This window comes from Drosophila teissieri, chromosome 2R (assembly GCF_016746235.2).
Source record: "Drosophila teissieri strain GT53w chromosome 2R, Prin_Dtei_1.1, whole genome shotgun sequence".
NCBI lineage: Eukaryota > Metazoa > Arthropoda > Insecta > Diptera > Drosophilidae > Drosophila > Drosophila teissieri.
This window is the reverse complement of record NC_053030.1, coordinates 8,385,329-8,403,985: the sequence shown is the minus strand read 5'-3', so window position 1 is coordinate 8,403,985 and position 18,657 is coordinate 8,385,329. Positions and strand designations below refer to the sequence as shown.

Below are 18,657 nucleotides of genomic sequence, written 5' to 3'. Positions count from 1 at the left end.
TCAAACTTCTTCAATATATTTCTGTAGCCGTGAGAATTTATTAAATTATTTTCATTTTGCATGAAAATGTGCAAGCGTTCTGTAGATCAAAGGTGTAATTTTCTGGAACAACTATTGAACATTCCTGGAGTGTTGACTAATATGCCATCATTCAAAACCACTGTTTCGCGACGGCCATTGCCCACATAGACACACTTATGCACGGCACACTCGCACACCCAGCTCAATTGCATGCAGAACCGGCCACGCCCTCTACTCTGCCCACTCGGACGGCCTTCCCTCCCCCTTCCCCCTCTCCCCGGGAAACTATCCTACTACCCAGCCCTACCGCACTGCCACCCCACCACCCCCCAAACACCCTGCCCTGCACCACAGACACCGCATGGTCGACAAAATAATATCATTTGACGATCAAAGTAATTATTTTGCTTTGGTCTACAGCATAATTGCGGGTTCTACTCCGACTGCGGGGTTGGCCAAGGGTTAAGGCCGGCGGGGTGCCGAGGAGAAAGAGGAGGAGGAGGAGGAGGCGCTGGGAGGCGGAAGGGGAGGAGCGGTCTTGGTGGCTTGGGCATTGGACATCGCATGGCCGTCGCTTTGGTTGGCTGATTGCCCGCCCAAATGTACAGTGGTGCCCTCGATGGTGATCGTTCTAATTAAATTTTTTTATTAGGGGTAGAAAAATAAATAATGATCAAGGTGAATTATGTTAATACTAAATACCTGTGGAAGATTTTTAAGAACAGTTGTTGCTCAAATACATCTTATACTGGGCAGACAACCGATTTTAACTTTGCAAAAGTAGTGGCTATATCTAATAATGTAGTAAAGAAGTAAGTGCATTTAAAGGATATATTTTGTAGTTTCCCCATATTATTAATTCATTATTTATTTGTGCTTAGCTATGAGTTTCGTACCACTGTGCCCTGGGAAATAGTCGTACTTCAACCGGTTGGTACTTGCTACTGGCGGCCCCTCGCCCAGTGATGTTTGCCTTTTTGCACATGGTTGACATTTTCAGCAACGCCATTTTGGCCATGTTGGCAGAGGGCCGGCGATGTTTTATGGCCGAGAAAAAGGGAAAATATTCGGGAAGATGGGGGAGCTAAGTGGGCCTGCACTTTTCCGAATAAAATGTCGCGCACTCGCTCTTTTGCGGGCCAAGCCGATGCAGAAAATATGCAAATGCTTGCAACAATTTCCCCGGCCAGACGCCATTTTGTGGCATCAACTTTTGTGCGCCGACCGAACACGAGAAACCCAAATAAATTTATGTCATTGCTCGAAACAGAAAAGGAGGAAAACAGCAACAAACCAGAAGCGAAATTGCTAAAATTTCGAAATTGCATGCCAAGCGGAACTCACGAAAATTGAGCTGAATTTTTCCTTATTATTTTCACTTTATATACACAGCATTTTGAATGTGCGCAGGAATATATATTTGCAAGTGCTGCACAAGGCGAAATTTTTAAATACCAAACATTCCCATTTGCGGCAATGCAATAAAATGCAACAAAATCCAAACATCTAGAACTTCCTTTATTGTACATGTAAATGTTTAAAAGACATTTTAAAATATTTTTGAATCAGATGTACAAATAGTATTAGGGTTTTTCTCAATGTGGCACTGTGCGCCTGTTTCCTAATTACAGTTAAAAGCTCTCCCTCCACGTGGCCATTAAAAAGTTAGTCGAAAAGTTTTCCTTTTTGGCCAATTGTTGGCAAAGTGCTGAATTTTCGGTTCTTTTCAAAGCGTCGGAAAAATGCTGAACTATAGAGGGTAGATATCTACACATCTCACTCTATAAGCCACAAAAACTAAATCGAAACTTCCAACTGTCGGCTGAGCAACAGAAAAAGTAATCAAAATGCAAAATGCGGAGTGGCGGATGCAGGAGCAGGAAATATGGCCCCGGGCCATACCGCCAAACTGCATTCCAAATCAACAACAGAAGCTAACACAACATGCATCAAGCCCATCAACATCCCCATCAGCAAAGGCAACAACAACCGACTACGACTTCTACTTCGACTCCGGACCAGGCCAACAGCCAAAGAGCCAAATAGCCAAAGAGCCCAACAGCCAACAAAGTAGCAGCCGAAAATGGACGAAGGTGGCAGCGCACTAACCTGATCTATGCCCAACTCTTGGCCAACTATTCTGCACAGATAGAAAAACACATCCGAATAGGTGCACATTTGGTTTGCTTTAGTCCTGGAAATCTTTTAAGCATTAACTCACAACTGGTATTATAGTATAGTAGTATATAGTATAGTATGTAGTATATAGTATTATAGTATGTATATTTTTAATAACCAAGTATTTGTATTAACGATTTATTAAAGCTTCTAAATCCAATAAGCCCTATCAATCTCCTAAATTTATAAAATGATTAAATGCTTTAGCAAATTTATGTCTAGTACGATAATAACCATTAACTCTATCTTTGTGTAGAAATAGGTATATTGTGTTGCAAATGTTAAAATCTATATCAGAACGCCATGCTCTTGTCCAAAAACTGACTTGTTTAAGCAGAGAAAATATTATTTATATTAATTTTTGTATTATTGTAATAGTATTTTTTCTGTGTATCTTAGACAGATAGGCAGGCAAACTATTATAGAGAGAAGACCCGACACTTATTACTCACCCAACCACTCCGAAGTTCGTAATGAACTTGGGGCATTTGATTGACTCGAAGACTCAAAGACTTGCAGACTCGAAAAGCCGCACGAGAAACTCCGCGATTCGCGACTTCGCCATATTTGCTATGAAAAATCGCAGTCTGCCGTTGGAGTGGAGTAGAGTGTAGTGGAGTGGAGGCAATGAATGAATGATGAATGCCAGTTATAGACGGGCTGAAGGCTGGGTCTTCGTATCGGATCGGGGGAAACTTGGAAACATGGCAACATGGAAGCCGGCAGTCGCAGTTGCAGGCCGCAGAGCAACATCTAAATGTGAATTTTATGCATTTTATACAAGACGAAAATGGAGACGCGACACAGTGGGACGAAATCAATTCGATGACAATGAAGTATCAATAATTTGAGTACATAGTAGAAGTTTAAGAAGGTAATAAATAGCGTTCCTATTAATACAGTTCTTTTAGAAAAAGCCTTTTTGTTTTTTTACAATCTGTATAGTATTTATATGTTATATTGTAAGTTATGCAATTTTTTATTTAATTTATAATGCATTTTATATGTAATTCAATCAAATCATCTGCATATCTAAATAAAACTCCACATAATTTAAATTTAATTAGCAAGCATGTATAAATAATTTCTTTAAAATAAGCAATAAATGAAATAAAATAAATCTGTCAATGATTTTTCATATTTGATTATATACATCACCAGACTATTGCTTATACTAAAATGGATCCACTTTGGTAAATTAAAAAGAACATTCCCACTGTGCCAAAAGTGAGGTGAGGATGTGGCGCGGCTTGCGCAACATGTAATCCTTGATGCGGCATGGCGGCATATATACCCAATATATATATGTATATATATGTGGCACATCAATAGCTATATATAAATGTGAATATATATAATATAAAAAGTGCTTTAGGCGCGGCACAGCTTTTTCAGCAGCAGAAGCAGCGGCAGATGGCAGCTGAACGATGCAAAGATACAAAGATACAAAGATACACGAGGGCATCGGAGGATGATGACGCAGTCCTCGAGCAGGGGCGTTGTGGGAAGGGGGCGTTCAAGGGAAGAGGGGCGGACAAACCGAGGTGCAGACATTGCGCATAATTTCGCGTACGTTTTGTGAATTTGTAATTTCGAAATTATTATTGCCAGGGCGGCGGAAGCGGGAGACAAGGACGAGTGAGACAAGGAGCTCCATGTGAGCCATGTTCTCGTCTTCGTGGCCTTCTCCTCATCTCATCTCATTGCGGTGCTGGTTGGAACAAATTGTGTCTGATTGGAAGTCTCTGCCAAGTTGTGCCATGGCTTTCAGCTCTTTTCGATTTGATTCGCTGCAGAAAAAAGACATTACCAGCAAGGGAAAACAGGAATCTCGAAGGCGTTGCCCGCTTTTATGGAATTGGAAATTTCAGCGCATATATATTTTTTCTGCGAGGTGAGAGCTCCGCCACCCACACTCACACCGTTTTTTGGGGGGGCCCTTTCACCGCATTTTCCTCGGGTAAACTCATTTCCCTCAAAAAAGTAAGCGTTCCATTAGGCGGGCTTTTGACCAATTTTTAAGCGACGCGCTCGCGGTTATTTACACATGAGTCCGCGGTTCTCCAGTTTCTCGACTATCAGATACCCGTTACTCAGCTAGTGTAAGTTCAATATAGCTTTTGGCATATCAAATAAAAAAAATCACCCGAGTTACGGTTAATAGCAACAATAATAAATATAAATTAGTTTTTTAGAAATATTTTACACTGTACGCATCTGCGGACACCATAAATACATGGAAAAAATTACCTCCGCAACTCATCACCAGCGCAAGTGAACTGAACTGAACTCTCAACTGTTTACTCATGTAAATAATTAAGCAAAATAATGGCGCAACAACAGGAACAACAGCAACAACGAGAAAGGACCTTCGTTATGCGGCAGTGATTTTTCACACACATATACACACGGGTGTCCAGCTGCGTGCGAGAGTGTGTGTGTGCCAACAAAAAGACAAAGTGACGCTCAGGTTCATTGTTGTGGGTCCTTTTTTGGTCCTTAGCACGCGTTGCCCTCAACTCTTTAGCCAGCGTACATATATATATGTACAAATATATATATCCCCCGATTCATCCTTGCGTGTCTGGCGTGTGAAAAAATGGTCAGCTTTATTTTTCATATTGTTAGGCAGGCACTCACACACAAAAGGGACCTCACGCAGCCTCATGCATTTTTTAACAAATTTATTGGGCGTAAAAAATGGTATTTAATTGTGTGTTTGGAATTGTTTTCCACGCTGCAGGAGATTAAGGGAAAGGCGGAAGAGAATACATTGCAAAAGCTTTTCACAAATTCAGGTGCAAATTACTGGCAGTCAAAGCTAAAAGTGATAACGATCTAAGACAAGTAAATATTTAAATATAGTAGGAACGTAGAGGCAGGGAATTTTCCTTAGCGTTTTCCAGCGTTTTCCTATCTATGTAAGTGTGAAATCCTCCACCGAAAACCACCCAAAAAGCGAATGCAAAGCACTTTGCCTTCCTCCCATCGGCGACCGCAGAAAAGTGCGGCCAAGTCGTCTTGACTCCTATTTACCTTGGCGCAAATACCATTTGCCAGGCTAAGAAGTGAAATGGTAAATGAATTATTGGATCCATTAGCAAAATCCATTTACACAAATTTAATGCCAAAGCAGCTGGCTACCCCATTCCAGAGCTGTGCGAAGAAAACTTTACACACTTCGTTGAACTTTTTGGCAGACGAAAGGCTAAAGTAGAAAGGCCGCCAACGGGGTTGAGTTGGGCTGAGGTGGAAATAAGAACTTAGCAATTAAAAAATAAGCAAAGCAAAAGAAAACATTTTTAGAATTACGCATAATGCGCAAAGGGGTTGTGATTGCAGCAGAGGTTTTCCTCAGACTGGCCCAAAACTTCCGTTTGCTCAGTGAAATCGAACGATTTGCATAGGAAAATAGACAAATGTGGATGGTCTGTGAATTTGGCCTCCAGCTAGAAGAACCCAGACTTCGTTGAGGGATGGGTCTTGTCACAATATTATTTTAATTTTGGCCTTAAGTGAGAGTTGGTGGTATTATTCGAGTTTCCCAAAAAAGATTTTAGATTTTTAGACTGAACTGTATATCTGATGTAGACAGCACTGTTTTATGTGATTAGTTATTGGTTTATTTTATTAATGTATTGTTTGTGCTCAACAGGCAAGAAAAAATTGGCAAGCGCAGTTTATGTAACAATAACATGGCCGCAAATTTATTTACTTTTTTACGCACTCGCTTTTCAATTTATTTACAAACCACTTAATTTGTTTTTATTTAATCAGATTCTGATTTAATTACATTCTATATGCCGCGTTAAGTCCGAAATTAAAAATGCATACGCTTCGATTCCAGATTTCCATTTTTTCCCCCAATTCCCCATCAATATTTATTGGAGTGTCCACGTGGCTCAGCCTTTTTTAATGCAATTACGGGCAATGCAAACAATTGGTTTTTATGGACTTATAAACCATTTTTATGACCAACTTGTCTGTCTCTGCTTTCACCCGCTCTGCCGAGATTTATACCCTGCTTTATACTTTTATATGTATTCATATTTTTTCGCAGCTCTGTTTGAATATTGTTGGTAGTGTGCATTAAGTGGCATTAATTATTATTTATGACATTGTTTTTGTCATTTGATTTTGATGATATTTTTCAATGAATTATTGCCGCAGCGACTTTCTTTTGTTCCGTTCCGTATAAAATACAAATTAATTAGACTGGGCCCAAAAGCTTGTTAAAATTATGGAAATACTTAGTTCCGGCCATATAAAAAACTAGTCATTAGTTCTTGTGTGTTTTGCGTTACCTGACACTTTACACCTATCTATCTATCTATCTATCTATCTATCTATCTCAAAGTAACAAAGTACTTCCCATTACGTTTTAGCCCTTTCCGAATAGTACGCTCTGCAGCAGTGCGAAAAACGCATTTTGATTGACCACAAAGCGGGATATTGATTTACGGCAACAGTTATCAGAAAGTGTAGGACGGAATTGGCCAGAAATGAGGCTTAATGCTGAGCCAGGGCCAACTGTCGCCAGTCGCCACCGCCACCGCCACCGCCACTAAGGCTTCCCTTCAGCTTCTGCTGACACTTGAGCATCGGAGGGCCGGTAAATCACATGAGCCGGGCCAAGGGCCAACCGAAAGCCAGGCCAATAAGCCAGTCAGTTAGCTGCAACTGGTAACTCGAGCCCCCAAAAGGGAACACATCAGGCTGGCCAAATCGACGCCAGAGCCAATTGAGCAGAAAACCAGAAGGCGCCATCGAGGAGAGCAGATCGGGGAATCGACGTGCGACGTGGTAACAATCCTTTTGGGCCATGGTATTTTGACACTTGCCACTCAACGAGAACAGTTATTTGGGCTTATAATGAATATGAGCAACACACCGAAGGTCATGCTGCTCAAAGCGAAGTCCTTCAAGGTCCTGTTGGTTTTTTGTATTTCGTATACTTGGTACTTGGTATTCTGTGTTCTGTTTTCTGTATTGGTGACATGTGGCGCCATGTAGTCATCCGCAAAGCAACCAAACCAAAGCAATATCCGGCAATATCCCGGCAACGAGCAGGAAACCCAAGCTGACAGATAGATGGATAAATTCCAAACTTACTTTGCGACCCAAAGTCTCTAATGAAGACAGCAACAACATGTCCTCACCTAATGAATGGCAGTCAGGGCGATTTCTGGACGGACTGCCTCCTTGGAATAAACCTCCAACCTCGTCATGGACACAGATAGCCCAAGAAGTGCTCTTTGACTCATTAAAAATTAAAAGTTGTATCATTTTTTTTCGGCTGCACTCTATGATGTCGACCATAATGCGTCACTTTGCTCGCTATAAGTAGATTACATCTAAAAATGCATTGTATATTTGTGTAAGAAGTACCAAACAAATAAATATTGAAACATATTCCAAATACTTAAAAGTGAAATTAAGAGTATTATTGAATTTCGCATAGCATTAGGAAGGGTGTGTCATATTCGCTTTTATCATTAACTTTATTCGTCTGCTGTTTTGCGCTTCATCCATTTCTTTTGCGCTAGAATCAACAACAATTTTTAATTTCATTTTTCAAACGTCGCTTTGATACCTGCACGCCGCATTAACACCCCAGATCCCCCAGACCAAAAAACTGAAATCCAAGGCTCGACCCAGAATTTCCTACTGATGGACTGACTGAGCGAATGACTGAGTGACTGAATGAATGAGTGACTGACTACTGCCCAGCCCTCGGCTGATAATTTGATATGCCCCGGTCTGTTAATGCGGTGGGTTCATAAGGGCGAAAATGGCGTGGGGGCGCTTTAATTTTATTTGCACAAAAATGCGCGTCAATATTACCGAAAAAATACATTTAGACAAGGCGACGTTGGCCCGTGTTGTTTTCATTCCGTTTTTTTCGTTTTTTTTGCTCTGTGGCCAAAGCAAATAAAATTCATTATGAATTTCTAATTATATTGCAAAGGCCACCCTCAAAAAAAGCCAAAAGTTGCCTCAAAAAAGTTTACATTTTTTCCAAGCCCCCTTTCGGAAAATGTCAAGCCGCACATTTGACAATGATGAATTTCCTGTTGGCCAGCAACCCCCAGAAAGGCGGCCAAAAAAATGCTTTAGATAAACTGATTAGGCACATCAATTGGGCAGAGCACTCGTCTCTTCTGGCGGAAAAGGAAAGCGGTCGCCTAATGGCAATTGTTTTGTGAAAATTGAATTTTCCTCTGTTCTGGCGGGCATTGCATTGTCTGCCCGGTTACAGAAACTTCGGAAAAGCGTCGGCTGTCTAATTAGAAATATGAAATAAGGCAAATGTTTTGCGGTTTTCTGCACCTGCTGCCACAGATAATGAGGCTGAAGGTGAGCCTGGGGTGGCAAAGGTATTTGTTTAAATTATTATTGGACTTAATTATTGCCAAGCGGGATCCCAAGAATGCGCAATAATGGAAACCAATTTCAAGTTTTCCCGGCAAGGAGGTAAATAAAAATGCGAGAAAGGCTCAAGGGGCTTGGCAAAGTTCAGTTTTCGTGGTGTTCGTACAATTGATGCTGATAACTTACAAAGGATTTCAAATGACTAAATGGTATTGTATATTCTTTGAAAATGAAATTAGAGGGGTAACCGAGTTCTTGAATAACAACAGAGCAAGTTATTTAATAAGGAAAAAGTAGAAATGGTTTGAAACAGTTTTACTTTCAGGTCCGACTTTCCTACAGAGGTTTTATCAGACACTAAAGCTTATGTCAACACCGCAGCTCAGCTCATAAGTGTAATTCAATCTGACCGCATAGCACATAAATTCACACATTAAGCTATTTGGCATTGATTTCTATTTGCCCAGAAATGGTTGACTGATTGATGATATCGAAACTAGCTGAAGTAAACACACCAAACGACCCAAAAGACCAAAGCAAATAGTTGGTAGATGGAAATGGGGATTTGTGGCTAATAGACAGTGGACATGGGCTAAGGTCAGCGTTGGTTGGGCTGATATCTGGGCCACAAAGATATACATAGGAGAGATATACATACACACTGTATGTGCGGAGGGGAGGGTGTGGGGCAAACAATGAGCTGATGATGAGCCGGCCTCCGATATAAATCAAACAACAATGAGAGACACAGATACAGATATGGCTGCGGATAAAACGCACATAGCATGCACACACAATCGAGGACATTCGAGGATAATGCCGCCTCTCATCACGAACACGCCTTTGCAGACCTCGCCCCCCGATTTTCCCGAGTTTTCATTGTCAGCGCTAAGCAGCGTGTGAGGATTATTTCGCATTCTTCGGCAAGGACCCGCCATGTCCTTTGTCTAATTGGTTGTGTCACATACTCGTAGTCGTACGAGAGTAGATCCCTGAGTACATCGGATCAGAGATCCATCCCCATCGCTTTGTTGTGACTGTCGTCATTAGCTGTCCCATTTCGACTTCTGCCCAAGGACCGTCTTTCGCTGCTTTGTTTGGGGTATTTAATGCTTCAATTGATTCCTGATTTAAGTGCCTCCCCGTGTGCCCAAGCCAGCTGCCGAAGATCCGGCAGCCCAGCAGGTTGTCCTCCACTCGAGAGTCGGCTCTTTGGAGCGGTTCGGGTCAGCTAATTGAAAGTCTTTCACCTTCATCAGGAGCCAAATGTCGACAGCGATGATGATGCGTAAAAAGAGGTGGATTATGAATGTAGCTATGGCATCGAAGATATTGAATTCCCATTAGTAAGTGCATTATATATACCGTTTTTAAAAACAATTAATTGATTAATTCAAAATGGTAAACCATATATTTTTATTGTAGTTCTCTATTAGTTCATATGAACAAGATTTATTTAATAATAAAACTTGCAATATAATCCTCATTAATCTTCTAATTTCTTGTCAATTAATATTATTATTAACATAACTTTTGTTTGTTTCAGTACTCTTTGCATCCAGAGCACTCGCTAAAAACGTGAAACATATTGCCATAAAAAAGACCCCTAAAAGTTGAGTCACGGCAATTCGTAATACTGAATTAGCTGACAGGGCAGCACAAACAAACGCAATAAAGTCGGAAAACGTTGACAGGAACTACGTAATGCCTGGAAACCAGATAATGGCATCATCGGCAGAACAGTGAGATAAGCAAAATTCAGCAGCTGAGCTATAAAGCTTTTGAATGGGATTTCAGTTGCTAGTTATCAGCCATAAAGTCAGGACGTGGTCTGTGCGAAAAGATGAGATTCCAGTTGTTTCATATACTGGGCTTGCTCAGTGTGACAAGCCTGAGCCATGCTGCCAGCAATCTGATTTGCTATTATGACTCCACCTCGTACTTGCGCCAAGGTCTGGCCAAGATGCATACCAACGAGCTGGACTTGGCCCTGCAGTTCTGCACCCATTTGGTCTACGGATATGCGGGCCTGAAGCCCGGAACCCTGGAGCTATTCAGTCTGAATGTGGACCTGGACATGTTCTACTACAAGGAAATCACCGCCCTGCGACAGAAGTATCCCCAACTGAAAATTCTGCTCAGCGTGGGCGGAGATCGCGATGTGGATGAGGCCCACCCCAATAAATACGTGGAGCTTCTGGAGGCGAATCGCACTTTTCAGCAGAACTTCATAGACAGCAGCATGATTTTGGTAAAGAGAAATGGATTCGATGGCCTCGATCTCGCATTCCAGTTGCCCCGCAATAAGCCCAGAAAAGTCCATGGCTCCGTGGGAACTTACTGGAAGTCCTTCAAGAAGCTCTTCACTGGTGACTTTATTGTGGATCCTCTGGCGGAACAGCACAAGTCGCAGTTTACCGATCTCGTGGGAAACCTGAAGAATGCATTTCGGTCTGCCAATCTCATGCTGTCTCTGACAGTCCTGCCCAATGTGAACTCCACGTGTAAGTGAAGTCCATTATATATATACACATATATATAGTAGGAACTATTTTATCAACCACTTTTATTCATCCTTTTTTCAGGGTACTTTGATGTCCCCAAACTGCATCCCCAGTTCGACTACATCAACCTGGCTGCCTTCGACTTTCTCACCCCAGTACGAAATCCGGAGGAGGCGGACTTCACAGCTCCGATTTTCTTCCAGGACGAGCAGAATCGCTTGCCGCACTTGAATGTGGAGTTCCAGGTTAATTACTGGCTGCAGAATCATTGTCCCGGCCAGAAGTTGAACCTGGGAATAGCCAGTTATGGCAGGGCTTGGAAACTGTCGAAGGGATCCGGACTCAGTGGAGCTCCCATTGTTCAAGAGACATGTGGAGCTGCACCCGGCGGAATACAAATCCAGAGTGCTGACGGCTTACTCAGTTGGCCGGAGATCTGCTCCAAGTTGTCGCAGAACGCATCCGCTCAGTATAGAGGAGAGACGGCTCCGTTCCGCAAGGTCACAGATCTCACCCAGAAATACGGAAACTACGCCCTCCGACCTGCGGATGATAATGGAGACTTTGGCGTTTGGCTGAGCTTCGATGATCCGGACTTTGCTGGAATCAAGGCGGCATATGCCAAGGGCAAAGGACTCGGCGGAGTTGCCCTATTCGATTTAAGTTACGACGACTTCCGTGGACTTTGCACTGGGCAGCAGTTCCCCATTGTGCGATCAATAAAGTACTTTATGGGATAGATAAGTGGTTAGTTGCTAATAGTCTTCTAAGCTTTTAAATAAATTTCATTTGATGTACAAATATTCAATGGTTTTTGCTTACTTAAACAAAAACATTTTTGATTTACTAAGATGATGGTTCCCAATTAACTCAAAAGCGGATTTGTAAATTAAACAAAAAAAGTGCCAGACATTCTGTGTACGCACTTCAAACACTGTCGATTCGCAAAACAAAAACTGAATTATAAAGTGCGTGTGATAAAGTAAATCATGATTTATAGACGGGTACTTCCACCGCAATTAGTACCACATATGTGTACTTGCGAAATAAATCGAAAATACTGTTTTCGGATTCTAATCAGCAAGCGCGTTTCAATGTTTTAAGATTAATTGCTTGTTTTTTTATTTTTTACTTTTAGAGGTCTCAACGTTTTGACCCTGCGTCTGCCTCGTCGCAATCGTCGTCATTAACTTCTGTGTACACAATTAAGTCATTGCGAGAATAAGTAAGGCAGCCTGAGCTCGGTTTCAGACCGACTTCAGACCCCTCCCAAAGCTCTGCTCAAGCTTTTTGTCGTCGGCTTGGTCTGGGGTTTCGCTTTTGGTTTCGGTTTCCATTTCGATTGCAGTCTCAGTTCGATTTCATTTGATTTGCTCTGCGGTCGTGCCTATAGAGATATATTCCTCGTACCATGAAGGCGTGGATCTGGTTTACGCTTGTCGCGTGCCTCTTTGCGGCAAGTACCGAGGCTGCCTCCAACTTAGTCTGCTACTATGACTCTTCGAGCTACACCAGGGAAGGTGAGTGAGGGGGTCGGAGTTCTCAATATGACAAAAAAGTAACTTCAAGTAACTTCGGAAAACGTAAAGCTCAAGCTTGATGAGGTTCGATTTTTCAAGGTCTTGTAACTTATTCTATATAGCGCCCAACGTAGAGATTTTACAAACTAAAATGTTGTTTACTAATGAAAACTGTGCGGCTTAAGTTTTACGTAGTTACTTGATTATCATTTAAACAAGCTATATAATGCCTTTAGGAAAGCTTGGAAGTACACAACTTCAAAAAATTCTAGTAAAACCTTGTTTACCAACGAAACCACGTCTTGAACAGGACGACACAAAAAAATAAATATATAGGGGAAATGGGAGTAAAAAAAAATGAACATATTAAGAGGTAATTTTGTCGTTATTACGATTGATATGTAAAGCCTACCAAAATAAGCCTATCTTTGAGAAGCGTGTGCCAAATTTACAGACGAACGAAAACAAAAGCATGCTAATCAAGTTACATAACCATTTCTGACTCAAAACAAAACTCGGACTTAATTCAATTCAGCTTGCAGCGCTTATCGCCTGGCGAGCGAAGCGGAGAGATAAAGAGAGCCAAGCTAGTTTTATAGAGGTCAGTGGCTTATCCGGCCAGTTTATTTCTTCTCCAAAATAAAACACAGAGACTGACTCTCCCGCAGAGTTTGGCTGGCAAAGCGATTAAAAGCAGCAATTGTGATCGGATTAACAAGCTCATTTGAGCGGGTGTAACTTACCAAACAGCAGTAATGAATTGAATACTCGAAGTATGGCAATTAGTGGCTTTTTTGGTATCGGACGAGTCAAGTCTATATAGAGCCGATCCCACGCATTCGAAATCAAAACCAGAGCGTTCAACACACAGCGAGTCCAGCACGACAACTGCCCCGCCAGCGGACGCTGACTTGGCACCAGCGATCCGAGCAAGTGGCAAGCAGAGCACCAAGTGACTCAGCAGCGCTGCACAGTGTCCTGGGATAGGGGAAAATGGGGCGAAAATTAGATTAGCCAGTAGGTGGATTGGGAACACCTGGATGCGCGTCGATAAAGCAAATAAGTTAAGAAATCATTGTCTCCCGTTAAAGTTTAATAAAAATATTCAAACAAGTATTAAGAAGTTAAAAAGAAGTAGATGAATTTAAATCTGCTGGTCCAAATTAGATTTTAGATGAAAGTTTAGATTTAGTTAAAAGGCTTTTTGATTAAGCATTGGGAGATAATAATTTTGTTTTTGAAGGCCCAATGACCAAAGGTATATTGCCACGAATACGTTCCACCTCATTTCATTACAAATTTATAATAAGCTTTTAATACAGCGCGACCCACTGTGCTCTGCACCCGAGTCGAACAATAATAAACCGCTCGCTGGGCTCACACTGTTGGCGTTCAATTAAGCCACCGAAGTCGACGAGACAATGGATCAGCATCCGAGAGCGGGTGGTGGTCAGGGGGAGATCCGCCGATCTTCGCTCCCCGGTAGTTCCAACCGAGAGCGAGAGTGTTGGGTGTCCGATCACGGGGCGCAGATAGTGTCTCACAGCAATGACCACTGCGAGTCTCGGATTATTTGTCATTCGAGTGCAGCGCGCATACTAAATATGCCATCTTTCGAATACAAACTGTGCACTTTGCAGGTCTGGGCAAGCTGCTCAATGACGATCTGGAGATCGCCCTGCAATTCTGCAGCCACTTGGTCTACGGATACGCTGGACTACGAGGTGAAGACCTGCAGGCGTACAGTTTGAACGAGAACCTGGATATATACAAGCATCAGTTCTCCGAAGTGACCTCCCTCAAGAGGAAGTATCCCCACCTGAAGGTTTTGCTGAGCGTGGGCGGCGATCATGACATCGACCCTGATCATCCCAACAAATACATCGATCTGCTGGAGGGCGAGAAGGTTCGTCAAGTGGGATTCATCCGAACGGCCTATGACTTGGTGAAGACCTACGGCTTTGATGGTCTGGATCTGGCCTATCAGTTCCCCAAGAACAAGCCCAAAAAGGTTCACGGGGATCTGGGACTGGCATGGAAGAGTATTAAGAAGCTGTTCACCGGCGATTTCATAGTGGATCCACACTCAGCCCTTCATAAGGAGCAGTTCACCGCCTTGGTGAGGGATGTAAAGGACTCCCTAAGAGCTGATGGATTCCTGCTCAGTCTGACTGTGCTGCCCAACGTAAACTCAACTTGTTAGTATTTCAAAATAGTGGTAATATGTAATTATACTTTAGTTTAATTATGATTCTAGGGTACTTTGATATTCCCGCTCTGAATGGCTTGGTGGACTTTGTGAACCTGGCCACCTTCGACTTCCTGACTCCAGCTCGTAATCCCGAGGAGGCGGACTACAGTGCTCCCATCTACCATCCCGATGGATCGAAGGATCGGTTGGCTCACCTTAACGCTGATTTCCAGGTGGAGTACTGGCTATCTCAGGGATTCCCAGCCAATAAGATCAATTTGGGAGTGGCCACCTACGGCAATGCCTGGAAACTTACCAAGGAATCGGGTCTCGAAGGAGTTCCTGTGGTGCCGGAGACGAAGGGAGCAGCACTCAAGGGTGTTCAGTCCGATAAGCCCGGACTACTCAGCTATGCTGAGATCTGCGGAAAGTTGTCCAATCCCCAAAATCAGTTCCTCAAGGGCAACGACTCGCCACTGCGAAGAATTTCCGATCCCACCAAGAGATTCGGGGGCATAGCCTATCGCCCCGTGGATGGTCAGACAACCGATGGCATTTGGGTGAGCTACGATGATCCCGACTCGGCCTCCAACAAGGCAGCCTACGCCCGCGCCAAGAACCTGGGGGGCGTGGCACTGTTCGATCTGAGCTACGATGACTTCCGGGGACAGTGCTCAGGCGATAAGTATCCCATCCTGCGAGCCATCAAATATCGTCTATAAATCGAAAACTATACATCCACCACTTTTAATAAATAATGATCAATTATATAAGAAGCCTTTTCTTTTTAATTTTTGAGCTCTTATCACTATAAAAGTCTAAGCTCAGTCAAGTTTTAGGATTGGAGACTTTAATCGTAGTACATAGTAATATTATATATTTTCGTAGTAGGTTGTATGTACATTTTATTTATCTGGCACTTACTCGCTATGTACCACTTTTCATTGGACCTTGAAAACACACAATTATAAATCGCTTGTGTGCATAGCCGACTCCTCCGCAATCCCTTAAGCATTTCCAAGCAAAATATTTACACAATTTCGGGCATGAGTAACGAACAGTAGCGACCTTGCTAATTCGTCAACACCTTATAAAGTGCAGACTTATCACTACCCGTAGAATTAGCCTGTTTAAACTATGAGTCGGTGGGCATTATCTCGAGAAAGTCGTACAATCTGTCCTTTTTTGTGTAAATTACCGAGCCGAGAGGTGATCTCATTGAACTCGATGTCAGCTGGCACTTGAGACAAACAATTTCGTTGAATTTCGTTGATAATGATACCCACGAATTGCGTTCGCTATTGTTCGTCTGGGGTTTTCGATTCACTACGGGGAATCGCGCGGAGGTGGTTCCACTGAAAAGCTCCACTGCCCATGTTTATTCCAATTCCCGTGCTAAGTGTCATTTCGAATTCAGTTTGGTTTCGCATCTCGCCGGCGACGGACCGCATTGCCAAGTAGCACCTCTATACTATATATAGTATTTGTTTTGACTGCGTAGAGCTCTCCGGGTTTATCTCTTCACAAAGATGACTGGCTCTCTGTGGCTCAGTTTGGCACTCAGTCTGGTGGCTTTGGCTCAATTCAAAGTGAGTGCCGCTCCTAATCTGGTTTGCTTCTATGACTCGCAGGGCTTCCAGCGTCAGGGTAAGTATTCCCATTTGGGGAACCTACTAGTTGTATAGTTATCAACATGTGTAAACCCCATTGCAGGCCTGGCCCAGTTCTCGATGACCGACATGGAGCTGGCCCTGCAGTTTTGCACCCATTTGGTCTACGGCTATGCGGGTGTTAATGCCGACAACTATGAAATGCAGAGCATTAACAAGCGATTGGACCTCGAGCAGCGTCACCTGGCCCAGGTCTCCAGTTTGAAGGAACGCTATCCCCACATCAAGTTCCTCCTGAGCGTCGGTGGAGATGCCGATACGAATGAGGGTAACCAGTATATAAAGCTCCTGGAATCGGGACAGCAGGGCCACAGACGCTTCATCGAGTCCGCTCGGGATTTGGTGAGGCGGTATAATTTCGATGGTCTGGACCTGGCTCTCCAACTGCCCAGGAATAAGCCACGCAAGGTTCACGGCGATGTGGGCTCTGCCTGGAAGAGTTTCAAGAAGTTCTTCACCGGTGATTTCATTGTGGATACAGACTCGGAAACGCACAAAGGACAGGTGACTGCCCTGATCAAGGACTTGGGTGCTGCTCTGAAGCAAAATGATCTGCTGCTCAGTCTCACCGTTTTGCCAAATGTTAACTCAAGCTGTAAGTATGCAAGCAACGGGCAATTACTTTGTTTACACCGACGTTCTGGTGTAATTTGATGAGTCAGAAAAGTGCTTTATTTGCGTTGGGTATCGATGGAACGTACTGATATAACCAACTTTGTTTAATTGTTAGCTCTCTCAAAAGCAGCTGTTGAAACACAATGTTTTAGAAGGTGGTAGGGAATGAGTTGTTATATAATAAGTATTATAGGCGAAACATCTTAGTCAGTACACCCTTCCATTTCCAGGGTACTACGATGCCCCTTCGATCGCTCCAAGCCTGGACCTTATCAACCTGGGAACTTTCGACTTCCTGACCCCGCAGCGCAATCCCGAGGAGGCGGACTTTTCGGCGCCAACATACGAGGCAGTTGGACAAAACCGCTTGGGCCACTACAATCTGAACTTCCAAATGGAGCACTGGCTACTGCAGCGAGTGCCTGCTAATAAGATAAACATTGGCATTGCCACCTACGGCAGGACCTGGAAGATGACCAAGGACTCGGGAGACTCTGGAATGCCAGTGGTTCCCAATACCCAGGGACCTGCTCCCGCCGGACCTCAGAGCAAAAAGGAGGGTCTGCTCAACTGGGCCGAGATCTGCTCGCTGATGCCGAACCCCGGTAATACCAATGCCAGAGGTCCTAGTGCTCCGGTGAAGAGGGTTCTGGATCCCACAAAGCGTTATGGCAGCTACGCCTTCCGTGCCGCCGATGAAAATGGAGATCACGGACTTTGGATCAGCTACGACGATCCGGACTCCGCGTCCAGCAAGGCCATGTTCGCCAGGGTAAAGAATCTCGGAGGAGTGGCCCTCTTCGATCTGACCCAAGACGACTTCCGTGGTCAGTGCACCAACGATCGCTTCCCCATGCTGCGCGCCATCAAGTACCGACTTCTCTAAGCCGCCTTCTCTAAGCCGACTTCTCTAGACCAGGCCATAAAGACATCTCCAGCACGCAAATGTCAGAGGAAAAACTGGGGAAGCGGAGCTGGGAGGAAACAAATGTCACCCTTTCGGTGGCTAAAGGCCTCCTTCTGTGTCTGTCCCTTTTTGCAAATTAATTACAAAGTTGTAAACTAAAATGCACCGCAAATTAATTCGATGGGCTTGGTCCTCAAACGGGAAGGGAAATGAAGGAAAGAGTTATGTACTGAGAGAAAAGGGTTGGAGACATTTGAAAATTAACAACAAAATATTTAAGAATAATGTTGTTATCTCTGTTTTTAGTTATATTTGCCTTACAAACTATTCATAAACTATTTACGCAATCAAAAAGATTTTAATATTTACTATATCTTTTGACGGCCATGCTATGCTAAGTTACTTCGCAAAGTTCATGATGATTCGGATAATAACAATTAAATTTTAATTTAATATTAGTTTCAACACCATATGGGTGCCCATATTTTTTGTGAATGCATCGCTACCCTGCTCTCCCGTTTAATTGCCCCTCTGCATTGAATTGCTTGGCGCCCACGTCTGGGCGAATCGGTCGCTTTATCATCTCGGACCCATCTTGGTCAAATGGCATTTTGCGGTGGTTTTTTCTTTGCCGATTTTCCTCTCTTTTTGTGCCCCAGCGAAGATTTACAGATTTCGC

General features: G+C 43.3%; 4 protein-coding genes across 4 annotated transcripts in view; 3 read left to right on the top strand and 1 right to left on the bottom strand.

Annotated features, from left to right (window-relative positions):
• Nucleotides 1-14,210, bottom strand: part of LOC122612185 — a 49,745-nt gene extending 35,535 nt beyond the window's left edge. Inside the window, exon 1 of the mRNA XM_043785627.1 lies at nt 13,339-14,210. The gene's annotated coding sequence lies outside the window, so the exon portion shown is untranslated. The remainder of the gene's footprint in view (nt 1-13,338) is intronic.
• On the top strand, nt 10,383-11,878 carry LOC122612187 (chitinase-like protein Idgf1). Its single transcript, XM_043785629.1, has 2 exons — nt 10,383-11,075; nt 11,157-11,878. Exons 1-2 carry the CDS (start codon nt 10,415-10,417, stop codon nt 11,813-11,815), a joined length of 1,320 nt encoding a protein of 439 aa, XP_043641564.1. The 5' UTR covers nt 10,383-10,414; the 3' UTR covers nt 11,816-11,878.
• LOC122612186 (chitinase-like protein Idgf2) lies at nt 12,423-15,559 on the top strand. The gene is made up of 3 exons (XM_043785628.1): nt 12,423-12,595; nt 14,236-14,793; nt 14,853-15,559. Exons 1-3 carry the CDS (start codon nt 12,487-12,489, stop codon nt 15,506-15,508), a joined length of 1,323 nt encoding a protein of 440 aa, XP_043641563.1. The 5' UTR covers nt 12,423-12,486; the 3' UTR covers nt 15,509-15,559.
• Nucleotides 15,560-16,208: 649 nt separating this feature from the next.
• LOC122612672 (chitinase-like protein Idgf3) lies at nt 16,209-18,325 on the top strand. The gene is made up of 3 exons (XM_043786427.1): nt 16,209-16,433; nt 16,500-17,051; nt 17,302-18,325. Exons 1-3 carry the CDS (start codon nt 16,316-16,318, stop codon nt 17,955-17,957), a joined length of 1,326 nt encoding a protein of 441 aa, XP_043642362.1. The 5' UTR covers nt 16,209-16,315; the 3' UTR covers nt 17,958-18,325.
• Nucleotides 18,326-18,657: the final 332 nt, after the last annotated feature.